The sequence below is a fragment of the Octopus sinensis genome, linkage group LG2 (assembly GCF_006345805.1).
Source record: "Octopus sinensis linkage group LG2, ASM634580v1, whole genome shotgun sequence".
In the NCBI taxonomy this organism is placed as follows: Eukaryota; Metazoa; Mollusca; class Cephalopoda; order Octopoda; family Octopodidae; genus Octopus; species Octopus sinensis.
In genome coordinates, this window is record NC_042998.1 from 61302106 (window position 1) to 61325414 (window position 23309).

The 23309-nt window shown below is 36.5% G+C and overlaps 1 protein-coding gene across 1 annotated transcript in view; it reads right to left on the reverse strand.

Annotated features, from left to right (window-relative positions):
- Positions 1-462: 462 nt before the first annotated feature.
- LOC115224769 overlaps positions 463-23309 on the reverse strand; it is a 218008-nt gene continuing 195161 nt past the window's right edge. Inside the window, exons 49-53 of the mRNA XM_029795680.2 lie at positions 21045-21080; positions 18303-18338; positions 14365-14421; positions 11615-11671; positions 463-799 (exon numbers count right to left, since the gene is read on the reverse strand). Coding sequence (XP_029651540.2) covers positions 681-799; positions 11615-11671; positions 14365-14421; positions 18303-18338; positions 21045-21080 — 305 coding nt within the window. The 3' untranslated portion in view covers positions 463-680. The remainder of the gene's footprint in view (positions 800-11614; positions 11672-14364; positions 14422-18302; positions 18339-21044; positions 21081-23309) is intronic.

Sequence of the window (23309 nt, forward strand, 5' to 3'; positions counted from 1 at the left end):
ATGCCAGTGCCGCCTGACTGGCATCTGTGTCGGTGATATGTAAAAAGCACCAGCCGATCGTGGCCGTTTGCCAGCCACCTTTGGCTCCTGTGCCAGTGGTACATAAAAAGCACCCACTACACTCAAGGAGTGGTTGGCTTTAGGAAGGGCATCCAGCTGTAGAAACATTGCCAAACCAGACTGGAGCCTGGTGCAGCCTCCTGGCTTCCCAGACCCCGGTCGAACTGTCCAACTCATGCTAGCATGGAAAATGGACGTTAAACAGTGATGATGATGATGATGATATATGATGAGCTTCTGTCAATTTCCATTTACCAAATTTACTCACACATGAAAAACTTTTCTTTCATTGTGTTAAACAAACAGTACTGCCCACTCCAAAAAAAAAGAGAAGAAAAAAGTAAGTAATATATTGCCTCAGTGCCTTGTGTCATAATTTTTATGTGACAGAATTTTCCAAACGGTTATTAAATTTTAAATCTATGGATTTATTTTGAAATATACATTCATAGAGTTTTTTTTTTTGGTAGAAAAATGAGCAATGATCACTGAAAATCGATTCTGGCTGAGATGCATTAGATCATAGGTTTCTGTCTGGCCAAGATTGGCCTTGGGCTAAACAACATCTGCATTTACTCAGAAATTTACTTTTTGCCTAATGGTGGTTATTTAAGTGCAGGTTAACACTCGCAGCTTCTATGCCCTGATTCTAGCATCTGAAAGCTCTGTTTTACTCTGGTATTATCATTATCCTGGTCAATATTTGTTAGGGTGTCAGGAGCAATGCCCAGATAGATACCTGCAAAAGACACAAAAACAAGAACTAATAGCACCAACATTAGCAGTAATATAAATATAATAAAGAAACTTTATCAGTAGAGAAATAAGCATTGTTAAGAAACATGAAAAGTATAAGACATTGTTCTCAGTTTTTAAAGATGTTGATAAAAATATCAGAGGTTGAAAGAAAGGATGAAGGTGGAGAAGAAATTAAAGATAAATTAAAAATTACTTTGGGGAAAATTTTTGGTAAACAAATGGAAGGAAAAGTGTTTGTGTAGGCAAAAGTGTATCAGAGCCAAAAGAATCAACATAGATCGTTAACAGTTACACCATTTGCTCCTAACATTGAAGATCACCTGATAACATCACATGATCAATTCCTGAAAAGGGCATATGTAATGCCTCTCATTCTCTGGCTATTTAATATTTATAACATATCAACATGTAGACAGCAGCAGGGATTGGACTACCAAACAATACTAGTAATATTGGCTGCAGCAGGACCAATGAAATACGAATATGATACCAGAATAATCTCAGCTACACAAAATGCAAAATATAATATTGTCAGATAGACATCATATATTATAAAACACACTAGCTATAAACATGAACTAGGGTTCATGACTCATAGGAAATTTTGCTCTGGATCAAGGCCACAGTTTTATAGAGAAGTTGATAATGGAGAGGTCTGAAAGGAAACCAAGCAATGAAAAGAATTTTAGTTAACAGGAAAGAAGACAGGAGTCACCAACATCTGGACCTTACATCTACAACAGTTAGGTCCTGAAGGAATCACTGCATCAATCAGTATCTTTATCATCTGGGGAGTTATCATATTTGACATGCAAGAAAGGTGGGTGGGGGTGGGGATAGGAATTCTATATGGTGTACCCATTATACATTAGAGGTATAGTTGGATCAGAAGTAGATTGACAGAGAGAAAACACTTTGTATGTAACATTTTAGTTAGAGAAAAAAAAGTTAAGTGAAGAATGCACTGAAAGCTATTATGTTCACTGGCAACTAAGGGATTCCATGCCTAGATGAAAAGTAGATTGTATGATGTGTATTTGTAAAGTGTAATGTTGCACTGAATCTGGAGGATGTATAAAAACTGACAAGAAATAAGGTAAGCATACTTCACTAGAAGTATGTTAGTGTGAAGGAAAGCTGGAGCAAAGATGAGCAGGAAGAAAATGTGGATCTCAGAAGAATAAGAGATAGTGTACAAAAGAGATGGTACAGATATAGAAGGAATATGGAAGATAAAGGTTCCAAGTGGAAAGAACCTATAGAAAACGATGGCGGAAAAGCATAGCAAAAGTTAATCACAACAGTTATGCTGGAGTAGTTGTCTAAGACTGACAAACATAGAAAAATGAACATTAAGACGATGATGATAATCATGGACTGTTGTTGGTGAATTGATTTTACCCTAGTATATGACTGGTACATTCTGTATCAATTTCAAAAGCATAACAAGTCGACAATGTCATAGATAATGCCCTCTCATAATTTCGATAAATCATTGATATAAGCTGATTGAGAAAATACTGTATTGATTCCCTGTGTCAAGGGTCAGCAGTTCAAATCTAACCCCAGCACTGCTCTCTGTCCCTGATAAACACAACTCTCTATAGTGCAGTCTACCTAGATGTAGATAGGTACAATAGGGAGGTACATGATATTGATGTAAATAATAAGAACATTGTATAAATAATATTTTATGTTATAAAGGCAGTGAGCTGGCAGAATCATTAGCACGCCAGATGAAATGATTAGCAGTATTTCGTCTGCCGCTACATTCTGAATTCAAATTCCGCCGAGGTCGACTTTTCCTTTCATCCTTTCAGGGTTGATTAAATAAGTAACAGTTATGCACTGGGGTCGATATAATCAACTTAATCTGTTTGTCTGTCCTTGTTTGGTTTATCCTCTCTGTGTTTAGCCCCTTGTGGGTAGTAAAGAAATAGGTATTTCATCTGCCATTATGTTTTGAGTTAAAGTAGTGCCGAGGTCAACTTTGTCTTTCATCTTTTCAGGGTCAATTAAATAAATAACAGTTACGCACTGAGGTTGATGTAATTGACTTAATCCCTGTGTCTGTCCTTGTTTGTCCCTTCTATGTTTAGCACCCTGTGGGCAATAAGGAAATAAATACTGTATGCTATTATACTTTCAGACAAGGAGAAATGCTATATTGCGATCTTCATGCCTTTCTAGATTGCATTTTAATGTAGAGGGGAGTGAAAGAAAATCAAGCTGAGTTTACATCAGTTAGGATAATTATTTTATAACTGGTGTTTCATTAAATGAAAGGAATCCATCCATGAACATACGTGGCACTCCATCGGTTATAATGACAAGGGTTCCAGTTGATGCCATCAATGGAACAGCCTGCTTGTGAAATTAACATGCAAGTGGCTGAGCACTCCACAGACACACATACCCATGATGTAGTTCTCGGCAAGATTCAGCATGGCACAGAGTGTGACAAGGCTAGTCCTTTGAAATACAGGTACAAGAGAAACAGGAAGAAAGAATGAGAGAAAGTTGTGGTGAAAGAGTACAGCAGGAGTCACCAGCACCCCCTGCCAGAGGCTCGTGGAGCTTTAAGTGATTTCGCTCAATAAACACTCACAACACCTGGTCTGGGAATCAAACCTGTGATCCTACGACTGCTGACCTAACCACTGGGCCATTGCACCTCCACACCCATGAATATAATCAATACTAGAAACTACAAGTTGATCTGGGAGTAAAGAACAACAATAAATAGAGAGAACCAGACTGGACAGGGCAGATACAGCAACATTTCGCCACATACAATTAATCACCGCATGTCAGGGAAGTGTGGACTTCAACAAGATGAAGACATGCTGTGTCTGCTTCTATGGATCAGTGATTTACATCTGTTCTCATTTGGTTAGCTACATGTGTACAATATATTACTTGATCGAGGTTGGGTGCTGTGGCTATACAACTACAACAAGCACAACAGTACTGAAAATAAAAGAGCAGTTGAATATAAAGTGGATGTAGTTTGTTGTTTGTGTGAAGATCCAACACACATTACACCTACCACTTTCACACCCAGACACATCTATAACTTCCCAGAATGTTCCTACAACAGAAAGTAACATTTACACACCAAACCAATAGCTTTATTGTCTATGTCCACCTTGACCACCACTTATTCCTGGGATATACACTAACAGAAGAAAATACTAAAGACAGATATCTATGATCTTCTGGCTATGTCCACCATGACCAACTCCTCTTTAGTTACCAACAAAACAACAGACTGGACAGTAGAAGATATGTTGTTCCATCACTGCCAACCAGCAGCCCATACAATAGGCTAATGCAGGATGAGGCAGTGAGGCAGCCTTCACGTGATCACTTTAGCTATGAGATATAGCAGCTAAATTTCACTCAAAATACACCCTAACGTGCTATAAACAATACATTTGATAAAATGCTCCCACAAACAAGTCAGGTGTTTCACACTTAGAAGACTTTTTATCATATGTCTGCCAGATGACGATAGACACTGGCTAAATAACACTAACTTATCGACAAACTCAGAAAAAAGGTAAAACAAACAAAAACATTACCATTAACTCACCTGCTTACACCAACACAACAGTGTATTTCAGTTTCCAATTCCAAAAGAAAATATCAACTGTATTGTCCACTCGCTTCCTAACCCCCAATGAAGAATAACAGACCACTCATGAATAGATAAAAGTTAAGAATCTTTCTTTCAACCTCGCTTCTTCTACCTACTATCTTTGCACATATCATTATTATTCCTTCATTATTCTCTCATTATTCTTTCAGTATTCTCTCATTACTCTGTCTAGTTCAGTAACATGCCATTCATGTAAATATGCTTTTCATTTAGTCTTGTCTTCCTGTTGCTCCTGAAGATAACCTTATATTCATTGATTCACTTAACTACTAAAGTCTTAACACTCAGCCACTTATCTTTCTCCTAAAATTTGTCTTTCTCAGATTTTTTAAACCTACTTTCTTGGTCTCATGATTAACAGAACCTCTTCCTAGTTCATGGTGCTCCCGCACTCCCACCCCCTCCACACATGTCTCCCACCCCTCCACACATGCCTCCCACCCCCTCCACACATGCCGGAAGTTCCTATTCTTTGCCATCCTTGGGTTGCTCCCCATGAAGACTGCAAAAGCCCTTTCGCCATCCCCACTCCTAGTCCCGGCCTATCTCCTATGTAAGGTAATGTTCATACAGTGCAAAATATGAAAGGGTTGTGTTATGCAGGTTGAACTGAAGGCTACTGTATTGCTTGCTCATGAATTCTGCCAAATGCGAGTTTTCTTTTCAGGTACATGAAGCTACTGTCCGCCATCCCAGGGTCTCTAGAGCCCATAACCTCCCACACCCTCAGGGTTGGCACCCTCAACGTTGGCACACTGAAAGGCAGGTCTGGCGAGATAGTCAAGATGCTTGAACGGAGATGTGTTGATATATGTTGCATCCAAGAAGTAAGGTGGAGAGGAGGTTCTGCTAGGTTCCTCACAGGCAAAGAACACAGGTACAAGATTTTCTGGGCAGGGAACACTGACGGGGTTGGGGGCATGGGTATACTTCTTGCTGAAAAATGGGTAGATAAGGTAATTGAGGTAATCAGAGTATGTGACAGAATACTTAAGATTGGATTAGTGCTTCATCATGGATTAGCAACCATTATATTGGCCTATGCTCCTCAGCCGGGGCTACCCAATAGACAGAAAGACCGATTATATGACACTCTACTGCAGACTACCTCGTTGACGAATGACAGAGACTTTCTCTTTGTGGCTGGTGACTTCAATGGTCACATTGGACGACATGCTGGGGGCTTCCATGGTGTACATGGAGGCTATGGTTATGGTTCCCACACCAAGGAGGGAACCAGGCTGCTGGAGTTCTGCGATGCAAATGATCTTATGGTTTGCAACACTAACTTCAGGAAACCTACCAGCCACCTAGTCACCTACTGATCGGGCCGACATACCAGCCAAATTGACTACATCCTTGCCAGGAAAAGGGAAAGATAGCTGCTTATAAATGCCAAAACCTTCCCAGGCGAAGAATGTACCCCGAAACATAGACTGGTTGTTAGTAACTTTAGGATCAGGACTAAGAGGACGACCAGAAGACGACCAGCATGGAGAAGAAGGATCTGGAAGCTTAAAGATCCTGCGAATGGACAGAGACTTAGAGACATGTTACTTGAAGCCTTTGACAAAGTAGAATGGGATATAGCTTCACATGGGGTAGAAGACAACTGGAGGTCTCTAAGGGATAACCTGCTGAGAACCACGGACCAGATCTGTGGCTGGTGCAAAGTCCCCTCTCGACCCAAAATAACGTGGTGGTGGCACAATGTTTTAGACAGGGCTATTAGAGAAAAGAGACAGGCTTGGAAGGACTGGAAGAATGGTGGTAGCAGGGAATTGTATCAGACTGCCAAAAGAGAAGCTAGGAGACAGGTCTATTTAGCCAGAGGGGAAGCAGATAAGAAAAAATTTGCCAATGTTCTGCGCCATGAGGACCAAAGACTTGAGGTGTCTCATGTTGCAAGACAGTGTGTGAGAGAGAATCGTGATGTGATAGGAGAAAAATGTGTTTGCATGGATGATGGATCACTTGCGCTAAATGAGGATGCAAAGAGAGAGGTTTGGAGACACCACTATGAAAGGTTGCTGAATAAAGAAAATGAATGGGATAAAGAGAGTCTGCCGAATGTCGACCCAACAGAGGGAACAGCTATCCAAGATGACAGTTCCTTGGTAGTTAAGGCAATTAGAAGCATGAAGACAGGGAAAGCACCAGGCCCATCAGGAATCACTGCAGAGATGCTTAAAATATCTGGTAGTGTCAGCTATAGCCTAGTCACCCATATAGTTAATCAGGTGATACACGGAGTCATACCCAATGACTGGTATAGTACCATAATAGTCAACTGCTACAAAGGTAAAGGTGATGCCCTAGATACAAATAATTACAGAGGTATCAAGCTGTTGGATCAGGTAATGAAGGTTACGGAGAGGGTCATAGCCCAACTAATTAGAGAGAGAGTTAGTTTAGATGAGATGCAGTTTGGGTTCGTGCCAGGAAAAAGGACCACTGATGCTATATTCCTGGTAAGGCAGCTGCAGGAGAAATACCTAGCCAAAGATAAGCCCCTGTACCTGGCTTTTGTTGACATGGAGAAAGCCTTTGACAGGGTACCCTGATCCCTTATCTGGTGGTCAATGGGGAAACTAGGGATAGATGAATGGTTAGTGAGCACTGTGCGAGCCATGTACAGGGACGCCACTAGTAAGGTGAGGGTTGGCAACGAGTACAGTGAAGAAAACCGGGTAGAGGTAGGGGTCTACCAAGGCTCAATCCTCAGCCCCCTCCTATTTATCATAGTTCTCCAGGCAATAATGGAGGAATTCAAGACAGGATGCCCCTGGGAGCTCCTCTATGCTAATGACCTTGCTCTAATTGCTGAGTCACTATCAGAACTGGAGGAGAAGTTTCAGGTGTGGAAGCAAGGATTAGAATCGAAGGGCCTTAGAGTCAATCTAGCTAAAACCAAAGTCCTAATAAGTAGGAAGGTGGACAAATCACAAACGCCTTCAGGTCGATGGCCCTGCTCAATCTGGAGAAAAAGTGTAGGTAGAAACTCTATAAGATGCACCAAGTGTAAGCTATGGACACATAAGAGGTGCAGCAATGTCAAAGGAAGGCTAACTAGGAAGATAGATTTTGTATGAGGCAGATGCTCAGGAGCAATAAACACTGAAAAATACACTGAGACCAACTTCTGTCGCATTCCAGGGAGAAAAACTATAAATAGTTGATAGCTTCCATTACCTAGGCAACCAAGTCAGTAGCGGGGGCGGGTGTGCTGAAAGTGTAACTGCTAGAGTAAGAATAGCTTGGGCAAAGTTCAGAGAGCTCTTACCTCTGCTGGTGACAAAAGGCCTCTCGCTCAGAGTAAAAGGCAGACTGTATGACGCATGTGTACGAACAGCCATGCTACATGGCAGTGAAACATAGGCCGTGACTGCTGAGGATATGCGTAAGCTTGCAAGAAATGAAGCCAGTATGCTCCAATGGATGTGTAATGTCAGTGTTCATACTCGACAGAGTGTAAGTACCTTGAGAGAAAAGCTGGACCTAAGAAGCATCAGTTGTGGTGTGCAAGAGAGACGTTTGCGCTGGTATGGTCATATGGTGAGAATGGATGAAGATAGTTGTGTGAAAAAGTGCCACAACCTAGCGGTTGAGGGAACCTGTGGAAGAGGCAGACCCAGGAAAACCTGGGATGAGGTGGTGAAGCACGACCTTTGAACTTTAGGTCTCACCGAGGAAATGACTAGAGACCGAGACCTTTGGAAGTATGCTGTGCATGAGAAGTCTCGGCAGGACAAGTGAGGCCATAACCCGTGGCCTCTACATGGGGTGTAGCCAGTCCACTTATGCATACCTTTCCTTCATGGGACACAAAACTCTACTTGTGAAGACCTGTTGAGGCAAGTGAAAATCGAAATCGATCAAAATCAATGGAAATCGCAGCTGTGATACCAGTGCCGGTGGTACATAAGAGAACAATCCGAATGTGGCCATTGCCAGTGCCACCCCGACTGGCCTCGTGCCGGTGGCACGTAAAAAGCACTATCCGATCATGGCCGTTGCCAGCCTCGCCTGGCAACATGCCGGTGGCACGTAAATAGAAACATCCGATCGTGGCCTTTTGCCAGCCTCGTCTGGCACCTATGCCGGTGGCACGTAAAAAGCACCCACTACACTCATGGAGTGGTTGGCATTAGGAAGGACATCCAGCTGTAGAAACATTGCCAGATCAAACTGGGCCTGGTGCAGCCTTCTGGCTTCCCAGACTCTAGTTGAACTGTCCAACACATGCTGGCATGGAAAGCGGACGCTAACTGATGATGATGATGATGATGATGATTGTGCTGTTTCATTTATCAGTATTACTGTAGATATTTTATGAAATTTTGGTAATATCAGTACCCTTTATAGAATTACATTACAGTTAATCTTTCAATTGGAAATAAGGAGGGGAACCAGTTCACAGTCCTTATAGAAACCAATTAAGCATTCTTATTTTATACCTACCAACATGATCTCACTCTCGTGCTAGACTTTTAGCCAAATTTAGGAGATCCTGCTTGTTCGGCTTAGATTATCTGAAATATCTAAGGTTTTACACTTTATAGTTAAATTTCTATATCTCTATTGGAATTTATATCTTATTGTTGTGAGATATTGCTATCATTAATGGTCAACTGGTGACCACTGTGATTTCAGTCAACATTTTTATACTTTCTACTGTGGTACCATGTAATAACTTGATATCTAAGTCCATATCAGAGCAAACTAGACTTCCTAAATCTCCTCTCTATATTAAGACATCCTACTTAATCTAACAATGTTGCATTTATCTCATTTATTTAACACTTGCTAAGGATTTTTATCACTTAGTTTTGTCTTCCATTAATTATATTTCTGCCATATCTATGATATGCCGTTGTCCTCTCAAGTCTAGTCTTTACTAACCAATATTCTTCTCATTATCTGCTTAATTCCAATGTCAACCAGGGCTTAGCCATCTAAGATCTAGCCACAAACACATAACACACCACTTCAATTAGGATCATCATACACCTGCTCACTCTCTCTCTCTCTCTGTTAAAGGTTGCCACTGGTAATCTTGAATTTTAACTACCTACATTACAGTTCACCAGAATGTCATCTGATTCTTGAAATATTTGAAAACATATACTTGTCATTCATCCTTCTTAATAAAGCAGGTTCTCTTCAGGTTAGCAAAGATTAGATCTACACAGGTGAAATGGACAGTGGTAATGTGCCCTCAAACACTGTGCATTTGCACTCAACATCATGAACTATATATAACCAATCATCCATATATTGCAACGAAAGTATCTGGAATGGTACAAAAGAACTGATTCTCAAGAATATAGGTTACCTTTATTTAAATCTCATCTATATATCAAACAAAGTTACCTTCCCCTTGGTAATATCTCCTTTATCCATGTGGTTGCCATTGATAGGGTAGAAACCAAGTAACCAGAAAATTTGAGGACTTGGAACTTACACCTGTGTAGCAGGGTCTGACTGACAGAAACTGTCTTGTGATGTTATTGTTAGTATAAGAACAACATCAAAAGGAATATGTAATCCCATTCACGTTACCACTGTTATACTATATTTGTCACTGATGTTAACTAAAACCAACTAATTACAAAAGGTCGAGTAATCCTTTATAAAATATACCTAAATAGTATCATAAATATACAGAAATATTTCACATTTTGTTTTAGGACACAATAACATCTGGACCTTATTGGACTATAGAAGTCAATAATGCCAGTGTGTAGAGAAGTGGTTAAGTGCACAAGAAAAACAGTAGAATTACTTACACAGATGGTAATAAGGTTTAAATCTGTTGGGTGAGGGTACAAGATAATGCTATAACAAAATAAGTTTAACTTCAGACATACAAATGTAAATCAGTTAATGAATAATATCTGATTCATTACCATGTTAACAGTTTGTATATGTAATACAAAAAAACACTGTCTGACATTGCAATACTAGATATCTATATAAATTGTATATAATCTGACTAAAATATAAGTAATTTTCACTACAGTGAATATGATTATTTCTCAGCACAGATCTATATTGTATAAATTCCATCATCATCATGATCGTTGCTTAATATCCACTTTCTATGCTGAGGTCTGACTGGGGCTGGCAAGCGAGAAGGCTGCACCTGGCTCCAATCTGATATGATATATATGCATATATATGTAAACATACATATACATGCATACATATATGTGCATATATATACAGACATATATTTACACAAATATATCACAGTGAAAGTATTAACTCACATTACAATAGTGATTTTATTGTTTCACTTTTGACATGTAATGCTGAAATAGTGTAAGAGACAAGAGATTGCTCCAGGATCACATTAGACAAGAATTTGAAAATCTGTCTGGCCCATGACGCTGCATGGAGCCTAAGTAAGACGTGTGTGAAATTTGAATGAAATCATGCAGGTAGTTCTCGAGTTTTAGTGATGCACACATACAGGCAGACAGACAAACATTTACACTCACACATACATGTATTCTCAGGTATATATATATATATATATATATATATATAGACAATAATACATATTCTAACCTGAGCCATTCTGGGAAGATAGTCTGGCAAGAGATGATATCTCATATCAAACATCAGAGTACTGTAAAACACTGACATCTTCATAAGATGAAAAATCAAGAAGAAATTCTGGAGAACGATTTTGTAAACAAAAGAAATTATCTTTAACAATTTTAACCACTTAAAAACATTTTCAGTTGAGATTTGTTATTGAATCTCCTACATTAGAAAGCTGAGAATGATGTCCTTATAAGTACTTTTGACTTTAATTATCACTCTCAGAAGATGTTAATAACATCATTAAGCATCTCTGTTGGCTCACAACTGACAGTCACTCAGTCTTGTCATTCTCCACCTATCCTTCAAATCACCATTCTTATCCTCATTTTCCCACAACTTTCACTCCCTGCATCCTCATTATTCTTCTTTCATCACCTCTCAACTTGTCACCTTGAATAAAAAACACATCATCAGAGCAGTAAGAACTGTCTTCTTTCATGGGATGCAAGAAAAACTGACCAATGCTAGTCCTCAAGGAAAAACTTATAGAAATCAATTTGCTATTTTCAGTTTTATACTCACCATGTGTGATTGATGTACATTGAACTGGTGTACTTAACAGTTCATTTGGATTTAAGCCTGAAATACATAATTTCAAGTGTTATAATTTATAGTAAAATTTACCAGCATTCACATTCACACAAAAATCTATAATTATTAATCTAAACTTTTACGTTTAACAAACATTCACAGCAACACTGACCAAATGATTTTGCAGGTAGACTTTCTAACGCCTGTTGAGATTTTGTGATTGAGCCTCATACATTACCAACGCCAACATTGATGTTCTAGTAAGTGACACGGTCTTTGATAATTGGATTCTCAAGGTGTTAGTAAATCATTAACCATCTCACAAATAACTGTATCTTAGCTTCATCCATTCGGTCATGTCATGCTCCACCTCTCTTTAATGTCAATGTTCTTATCCTCATTTTCTTGTAACTTTCAGTCCCTACATCCTCATTATTCTTCTGTTATCACTTAAACTTATCACTTTCTCAACATGTCTTCATGATTGTAAAAACACATCAAAGAGCAATGAGAATTGTATAATATTATAAGATGCAAGACAACCTGACCAGTGCTAGCACTATGAAGAAATGGTCCCAGTACACACTTGAAAGTGATTGATAAATGAGAGGAGACAGCATAATTTTCTGTGGAACGTTCAATCAAATTGTGGACATTGGAGTCTGGTGCTGCCCATCAGCTTGCCAGCTCTGGTCAAACTGTCCAACCCATGCCAGCATGGACAATGGACGTTAAATGGTGATGATGATGACAATCTTATTAGTGCCTGTGTTACAATAAAACATACCCAAGATCCTTTATAAAATGGTTGCTGTTAAGAAGGGTATCTTGTCATAGAAAATCCAGAGTATTTAAGTGAGATGTGTGTGTACCTCAAGCAGTCAAAGTGGATGTTAACTCTGAATAAGAACTGACTTGGACATTGATGACCCATCTAATCGATGGGAGCATGGAAGCAGATGATGAATGATAATGACATTATCATTAATTTTTTTGTATTTATTATTTTGCATCTTGCAGCCTGTATATAATCTTTAGGACTTGAAACTTACACCTGTGTAGCAGGGTCTGACTGACAGAAACTGTCGTGTGATGTTATTGTTAATATACGAACAACATCAAAAGGAATACTAATCCCATTCATGTTACTACTGTTTTACTATATTTGTCACTGATATTAATTAAAACCAACTAATTACAAAAGGTCACAGTAATGCTTTATATAATATACCTAAATAGTATCATAAATATACAGAAATATTTCACATTTTGTTTTAGGACACAATAACATCTGGACCTTATTGGACTACAGAAGTCAATAATGTCAGTTTGTAGAGAAGTGGTTGTGTGCACAAGACAAACAGTAGAATTATTTACATAGATGGTAATAAGCTTTAAATCTGTTAAGTGAGGGTACAAGATGATGCTGTTATAAAATCAGGTTAAACTTCAGACATACAAATGTGGATCAGTTAATGAATAATATCTGATTCATTATCATGTTACCGGGTTGTATATGTAATACAAAAAAAAAACACCGTCTTACATTGCAATACTAGATATCTATATAAATTGTATATAATCTGACTAAAAAATAAGTGACTTTCATTACAGTGAATATGATTATTTCTCAACACAGATCTATATTGTAGACGTTCCATCAGCATGATCATCATCATCATTGTCATCGTCGTTTAATATCTGCTTTCTATGCTTAGGTCTGACTGATTTCTGGCAAGCGAGAAGCCTGCACCTGGCTCCAATCTGATATGATATGTATGCATATACATGTAAACATACATATACATGCATACATATATATGCACATATATACAGACATATGCATACATAAATATATCACAGTGAACCTATTAACTCACATTACAATAGTGATTTTATTGTTTCACGTTTGACAAGTAATACCGAAATAGTGTAAGAGATAAGAGATTGCTCCAGGATCACATTAGGCAAGAATTTGAAAATCTAATTGGCCCATGACGCTGCATGGACCCTAAGTAAGACGTGTGTGAAATTTGAATGAAATCATGCAGGTAGTTCTTGAGTTTTAGTGATGCACACATACAGACAGACAGACAGACAAACATTTACACTCACACATACATGCATTCTCAGGTATATATATATATATATATATATGGACAATAATACATATTCTAACCTGAGCCATTCCGGGAAGATAGTCTGGCAAGGGATGATATCTCAAATCAAACATCAGAGTACTGTAAAACTCTGACATCTTCATAAGATGAAAAAATCAAGAAGAAATTCTGGAGAACGATTTTGTAAACAAACGAAATTATCTTTAACAATTTTTATCACTTAAAAACATTTTCAGTTGAGATTTGTTATTGAATCTCCTACATTAGAAAGCTGAGAATGATGTCCTTATAAGTACTTTTGACTTTAATTATCACTCTCAGAAGATGTTAATAACATCATTAAGCATCTCTGTTGGCTCATAACTGACAGTCACTCAGTCTTGTCATTCTCCACCTATCCTTCAAATCACCATTTATATCCTCATTTTCCCACAACTTTCACTCCCTGCATCCTCATTATTCTTCTTTCATAACCTCTCAACTTGTCACCTTGAATAAAAAACACATCATCAGAGCAGTAAGAACTGTCTTCTTTCATGGGATGCAAGAAAAACTGACCAATGCTAGTCCTCAAGGAAAAACTTATAGAAATCAATTTGCTATTTTCAGTTTTATACTCACCATGTGTGATTGATGTACATTGAACTGGTGTACTTAACTGTTCATTTGGATTTAAGCCTGAAATACATAATTTCAAGTGTTATAATTTATAGTAAAATGTACCAGCATTCACATTCACACAAAAATCTATAATTATTAATCAAAACTTTTACCTCTTACAAACATTCACAGCAACACTGACCAAATGATTTTGCAGGTAGACTTTCTAACGCTTGTTGAGATTTTGTGATTGAGCCTCATACTTTTCCAAAGCCAACATTGATGTTCTAGTAAGTGACACGGTCTTTGAAAATTAGATTCTCAAGGTGTTAATAAATCATTAACCATCTCACAAATAATTGTATCTTAGCTTCATCCATTCGGTCATGTCATGCTCCGACCTCACTTTAATGTCATTGTTCTTATCCTCATTTTCTTGTAACTTTCAATCCCTACATCCTCATTATTCTTCCGTTATCACTTAAACTTATCACTTTCTCAACATGTCTTCATGATTGTAAAAACACATCAAGGAGAAATGAGAATTGTATAATATTATGAGATGCAAATAACATGACCAGTGCTAGCACCATGAGGAAATGGCCCCAGTACACACTTGAAAGTGATTGATAAATGAGAGGAGACAGCATAATTTTCTGTGGAACGTTCAATCTAATTGTGGACATTGGATTCTGACATCTCATATCAAACATCAGACTACTGTAAAACTCTGACATCTTCATAAGATTGAAAATCAAGAAGAACTTCTGGAGAATGATTTTGTAAACAAACAAAATTATCTTTAACAATTTTTACCAGTAGAAAAAGGTTTCAGTTGAGATTTGTTATTGAATCTCCTACATTAGAAAGCTGAGAATGATCTTCTTATAAGTACTTTTGACTTGAATTATCACTCTCACAAGATGTTAATACATCATCTCTGTAGGCTCACAACTGACAGTCACTCAGTCTTGTCATTCTCCAACTCTCTTTCAAATCACCATTCTTATCCTCGTTTCTCACAACTTTCACTCCCTGCATCCTCATTATTCTTCCGTCAATATTTCTCAAAGTGTCACCTTGAATGAAAAAACATCATAATAATAGCAGTAAGAACTGTCTAATTTTATGGGACACAAGAGAAACTGACCCATGGTAGTTCCCAAGAGAAAACTTATAGAAATCGATTTGGTACTTTCAGTGTTATACTCACCATGATAGATTGATGCATTTTCAACAGGTGGACCTGGCTGTTCATTTAGATATAAAACTGAATTTCATAATTTCAAGTGTTATAATTTATAGTAAAATTTACCTGCGTACACATTCACACAAAAAGCTATAATTATTAATCTAAACTTTTACCATTTACGAACTTTGACAGCAACACTGACCAAATGATTTCACAGTGAGTCGTTCTAATGCTTGTTGAGATTTTGTGATTGAGCCTCATACATTACCAAAGCCAACATTGATGTTCTAGTAGATAACACTGTCTTTGATTATTGGATTCTCAAGATGTTAGTAAATCATTAACCATCTCACAAATAATTGTATCTTAGCTTCATCCATTCGGTCATGTCATTCTCCACCTCTCTTTCAAGTCATTGTTCTTATCCTCCTTTTCTTGTAACTTTCACTCCCTACATCCTCATTATTCTTCCGTTATCACTTAACCTTATCACTTTCTCAACATGTCTTCATGATTGTAAAAACACATCAAAGAGCAATGAGAATTGTATAATATTATAAGATGCAAGACCACCTGACCAGTGCTAGCACTATGAGGAAATGGCCCCAGTACACACTTGAAAGTGATTGATAAATGAGAGGAGACAGCATAATTTTGAGTGGAACGTTCAATCTAATTGTGGACATTGGATTCTGATGCTGCCCATCAGCTTGTCGGCTCTGGTCAAACTGTCTAACCCAGCCAGCATGGACAATGGTGATGATGACAATCTTATTAGTGCCTGTGTTACTATAAAACATACCCAAGAGACTTTATAAAATGGTTGCTGTTAAGATGGTATCTTATCATAGAAAATCCAGAGTATTTAAGAGTGATGTGTGGCTACCTCAAGAAGTGAAAGTGGATGTTAAGTCTGAATAAGAACTGGCTTGGACATTGATGACCCATCTAATCGACGGGAGCATGGAAGCAGATGATGAATGATAATGACATTATCATTAACTTTTTTGTATTTATTATTTTGCATCTTGCAGCCTGTATATAATCTTTAGGACTTGAAACTTACACCTGTGTAGCAGGGTCTGACTTACAGAAACTGTCGTGTGATGTTATTGTTAATATAAGATCAACATCAAAAAGAACATCTAATCTCATTCATGTTACTACTGTTTTACTACATTTGTCACTGATATTAATTAAGACCAACTATTTACAAAAGGTCACAGTAATGCTTCATATAATATATATAAATAGTATCATAAATATACAGAAATATTTAACATTTTATTTTAGGACACAATAACATCTGAACCTTATTGGACTATAGGAGTCAATAATGTCAGTTTGTTGAGAAGTGGTTGTGTGCACAAGAAAAACAGTAGAATTACTTACACAGATGGTAATAAAGTTTAAATCTGTTGGATGAGAGTAGATGATGCTGTTATAAAATCAGGTTAAATTTCAGACGTACAAATGTAAATCAATAAATGAATAATATCTGATTCATTACATGATTCATGTTAACAGTTTGTATATGTAATACAAAAAAAATACTGTCTGACATTGCAATACTAGATATCTATATAAATTGTATATATTCTGAGTAAAAAATAAGTGACTTTCATTACAGTGAATATGATTATGTCTCAGCACAGATCTATATTGTAGAAGTTCCATCATCATCGTTATCATCATCATGATTGTTGTCGTCAAGTAATATCTGCTTTCCATGCTGACATGTATTGGACGGTCTGACTGAGAGCTGGCAAGCCAGAAGTTTGCACCAGTCTCCAAACTGATCTGACATGTGTGCATATATATGTAAACATACATATACATGCATACATATATATGCATATATATACAGACATATACATACACAAATATATCACAGTGAAAGTATTAACTCACATTACAATGGCGATTCTATTGTTTCACTTTTGACAAGTAATACTGAAATAGTGTAAGAGATAAGAGATTGCTCTTAGAACACATTAGGCAAGAAGTTGAAAATTTGTTTGGCCCATGACACTGCATGGACCTGAAGTGAGGCATGTGTGAAATTTGTATGAAATCAGCTGGGTAGTTCTCGAGTTTTAGTGATGCACACATACATACAGACACACATTTACATGCACACATACATGCATTCTCAGTAATATATATATATATATATCTTTATATAGACTATAAAACATATTCTAACCTGAGATATTCTGGGAAGATAATCCAGCGAGAAATAATATAGCATATCACATATTAGACTACCGTAAAAATCTGACAACCTCATAAGATGATCAATCAAGAAGAACTTCTAGAGAACGATTTTATAAACAAAGGAAATTATCTTTAACAATTTTCACCACTTAAAAATATTTCCAGTTCAGATTTGTTATTTAATCTCCTACATTAGAAAGCTGAGAATGATGTTCTTATAAGTACTTTTGACTTTAATTATCAGTTTCCCAAGATGTTAATAACATCATTAATCATCACTGTTGGCTGGCAACTGACAGTCACTCAGTCTTGTCATTCTCCAACTCTCTTTCAAATCACCATTATTATCCTCGTTTTCTCACAACTTTCACTCCCTGCATCCTCATTATTCTTCTGTCATCACTTCTCAATGTGTCACCTTGAATGAAAGAACATATCATAAGAGCAGTAAGAACTGTCTAATTTTATGGGACGCAAGAAAAACTGACCAATGCTAGTCCTCAAGGGAAAACTTATAGAAATCAATTTAGTACTTTAGTTTTATACTCACCGACTGGCGCTTCATTTCCATCCCGCATGTGTGGGTCTGAAATTCATAATTTCAAGTGTTATAATTTATAGTAAAATTTACCTGCATACACATTCACACAAAAAGCTATAATTATTAATCTAAACTTTTACCAATTAAAGACATTAACAGCAACACTGACCAAATGATTTCACAGTTAGACTTTCTAAAGTTTGTTCAGATTTTGTGATTGAGCCTCATACTTTACCAAAGCCAAATTTGATGTTCCAGTAGATAACACTGTCTTTGATAATTGGATTCTTAAGATGTTAGTAAATCATTAACCATCTCACAAATAATTGTATCTTAGCTTCATCCATTCGGTCATGTCATTCTCCACCTCTCTTTCAAGTCATTGTTCTTATCATCCTTTTCTTGTAACTTTCACTCCCTACATCCTCATTATTCTTCCGTTATCACTTAAACTTATCACTTTCTCAACATGTCTTCATGATTGTAAAAACACATCAGAGAGCAATGAGAATTGTATCATATTATGAGATGCAAATAACATGACCAGTGCTAGCACTATGAGGAAATGGCCCCAGTACACATTTGAAAGTGATTGATAAATGAGAGGAGACAGCATAATTTTCTGTGGAACTTTCAATCTAATTGTGGACATTGGATTCTGATGCTGCCCATCAGCTTGTCGGCTCTGGTCAAACTGTCTAACCCAGGCCATCATGGACAATGGACGTAAAATGATGATGATGATGATGACAATCTTATTAGTGCCTGTGTTACAATAAAACATACCCAAGAGACTTTATAAAATGGTTGCTGTTAAGATGGTATCTTGTCATAGAAAATCCAGAGTATTTAAGAGAGATGTGTGGCTACCTCAAGCAGTCAAAGTGGATGTTAAGTCTGAATAAGAACTGGCTTGGATATTGATGACCCATCTAATCGGCGGGAGCATGGAAGCAGATGATGAATGATAATGACATTATCATTTATTTTTTTGTATTTATTATTTTGCATCTTGCAGCCTGTATATAATCTTTAGGACTTGAAACTTACACCTGTGTAGCAGGGTCTGACTTACAGAAACTGTCGTGTGATGTTATTGTTAATATAAGATCAACATCAAAAAGAGCATCTAATCTCATTCATGTTACTACTGTTTTACTACATTTGTCACTGATATTAATTAAGACCAACTATTTACAAAAGGTCACAGTAATGCTTCATATAATATATCTAAATAGTATCATAAATATACAGAAATATTTAACATTTTATTTTAGGACACAATAACATCTGAACCTTATTGGACTATAGGAGTCAATAATGTCAGTTTGTTGAGAAGTGGTTGTGTGCACAAGAAAAACAGTAGAATTACTTACACAGATGGTAATAAAGTTTAAATCTGTTGGATGAGAGTAGATGATGCTGTTATAAAATCAGGTTAAATTTCAGACGTACAAATGTAAATCAATAAATGAATAATATCTGATTCATTACATGATTCATGTTAACAGTTTGTATATGTAATACAAAAAAAATACTGTCTGACATTGCAATACTAGATATCTATATAAATTGTATATATTCTGAGTAAAAAATAAGTGACTTTCATTACAGTGAATATGATTATGTCTCAGCACAGATCTATATTGTAGAAGTTCCATCATCATCGTTATCATCATCATGATTGTTGTCGTCAATTAATATCTGCTTTCCATGCTGACATGTATTGGACGGTCTGACTGAGAGCTGGCAAGCCAGAAGTTTGCACCAGTCTCCAAACTGATCTGACATGTGTGCATATATATGTAAACATACATATACATACATACATATATATGCATATATATACAGACATATACATACACAAATATATCACAGTGAAAGTATTAACTCACATTACAATGGCGATTCTATTGTTTCACTTTTGACAAGTAATACTGAAATAGTGTAAGAGATAAGAGATTGCTCTTAGAACACATTAGGCAAGAAGTTGAAAATTTGTTTGGCCCATGACACTGCATGGACCTGAAGTGAGGCATGTGTGAAATTTGTATGAAATCAGCTGGGTAGTTCTCGAGTTTTAGTGATGCACACATACATACAGACACACATTTACATGCACACATACATGCATTCTCAGTAATATATATATATATATATCTTTATATAGACTATAAAACATATTCTAACCTGAGATATTCTGGGAAGATAATCCAGCGAGAAATAATATAGCATATCACATATTAGACTACCGTAAAAATCTGACAACCTCATAAGATGATCAATCAAGAAGAACTTCTAGAGAACGATTTTATAAACAAAGGAAATTATCTTTAACAATTTTCACCACTTAAAAATATTTCCAGTTCAGATTTGTTATTTAATCTCCTACATTAGAAAGCTGAGAATGATGTTCTTATAAGTACTTTTGACTTTAATTATCAGTTTCCCAAGATGTTAATAACATCATTAATCATCACTGTTGGCTGGCAACTGACAGTCACTCAGTCTTGTCATTCTCCAACTCTCTTTCAAATCACCATTATTATCCTCGTTTTCTCACAACTTTCACTCCCTGCATCCTCATTATTCTTCTGTCATCACTTCTCAATGTGTCACCTTGAATGAAAGAACATATCATAAGAGCAGTAAGAACTGTCTAATTTTATGGGACGCAAGAAAAACTGACCAATGCTAGTCCTCAAGGGAAAACTTATAGAAATCAATTTAGTACTTTAGTTTTATACTCACCGACTGGCGCTTCATTTCCATCCCGCATGTGTGGGTCTGAAATTCATAATTTCAAGTGTTATAATTTATAGTAAAATTTACCTGCATACACATTCACACAAAAAGCTATAATTATTAATCTAAACTTTTACCAATTAAAGACATTAACAGCAACACTGACCAAATGATTTCACAGTTAGACTTTCTAAAGTTTGTTCAGATTTTGTGATTGAGCCTCATACTTTACCAAAGCCAAATTTGATGTTCCAGTAGATAACACTGTCTTTGATAATTGGATTCTTAAGATGTTAGTAAATCATTAACCATCTCACAAATAATTGTATCTTAGCTTCATCCATTCGGTCATGTCATTCTCCACCTCTCTTTCAAGTCATTGTTCTTATCATCCTTTTCTTGTAACTTTCACTCCCTACATCCTCATTATTCTTCCGTTATCACTTAAACTTATCACTTTCTCAACATGTCTTCATGATTGTAAAAACACATCAGAGAGCAATGAGAATTGTATCATATTATGAGATGCAAATAACATGACCAGTGCTAGCACTATGAGGAAATGGCCCCAGTACACATTTGAAAGTGATTGATAAATGAGAGGAGACAGCATAATTTTCTGTGGAACTTCAATCTAATTGTGGATATTGGATTCTGATGCTGCCCATCAGCTTGTCGGCTCTGGTCAAACTGTCTAACCCAGGCCAGCATGGACAGTGGACGTAAAATGATGATGATGATGATGACAATCTTATTAGTGCCTGTGTTACAATAAAACATACCCAAGAGACTTTATAAAATGGTTGCTGTTAAGATGGTATCTTGTCATAGAAAATCCAGAGTATTTAAGAGAGATGTGTGGCTACCTCAAGCAGTCAAAGTGGATGTTAAGTCTGAATAAGAACTGGCTTGGATATTGATGACCCATCTAATCGACGGGAGCATGGAAGCAGATGATGAATGATAATGACATTATCATTTATTTTTTTGTATTTATTATTTTGCATCTTGCAGCCTGTATATAATCTTTAGGACTTGAAACTTACACCTGTGTAGCAGGGTCTGACTTACAGAAACTGTCGTGTGATGTTATTGTTAATATAAGATCAACATCAAAAAGAGCATCTAATCTCATTCATGTTACTACTGTTTTACTACATTTGTCACTGATATTAATTAAGACCAACTATTTACAAAACGTCACAGTAATGCTTCATATAATATATCTAAATAGTATCATAAATATACAGAAATATTTAACATTTTATTTTAGGACACAATAACATCTGAACCTTATTGGACTATAGGAGTCAATAATGTCAGTTTGTTGAGAAGTGGTTGTGTGCACAAGAAAAACAGTAGAATTACTTACACAGATGGTAATAAAGTTTAAATCTGTTGGATGAGAGTAGATGATGCTGTTATAAAATCAGGTTAAATTTCAGACGTACAAATGTAAATCAATAAATGAATAATATCTGATTCATTACATGATTCATGTTAACAGTTTGTATATGTAATACAAAAAAAATACTGTCTGACATTGCAATACTAGATATCTATATAAATTGTATATATTCTGAGTAAAAAATAAGTGACTTTCATTACAGTGAATATGATTATGTCTCAGCACAGATCTATATTGTAGAAGTTCCATCATCATCGTTATCATCATCATGATTGTTGTCGTCAATTAATATCTGCTTTCCATGCTGACATGTATTGGACGGTCTGACTGAGAGCTGGCAAGCCAGAAGTTTGCACCAGTCTCCAAACTGATCTGACATGTGTGCATATATATGTAAACATACATATACATACATACATATATATGCATATATATACAGACATATACATACACAAATATATCACAGTGAAAGTATTAACTCACATTACAATGGCGATTCTATTGTTTCACTTTTGACAAGTAATACTGAAATAGTGTAAGAGATAAGAGATTGCTCTTAGAACACATTAGGCAAGAAGTTGAAAATTTGTTTGGCCCATGACACTGCATGGACCTGAAGTGAGGCATGTGTGAAATTTGTATGAAATCAGCTGGGTAGTTCTCGAGTTTTAGTGATGCACACATACATACAGACACACATTTACATGCACACATACATGCATTCTCAGTAATATATATATATATATATCTTTATATAGACTATAAAACATATTCTAACCTGAGATATTCTGGGAAGATAATCCAGCGAGAAATAATATAGCATATCACATATTAGACTACCGTAAAAATCTGACAACCTCATA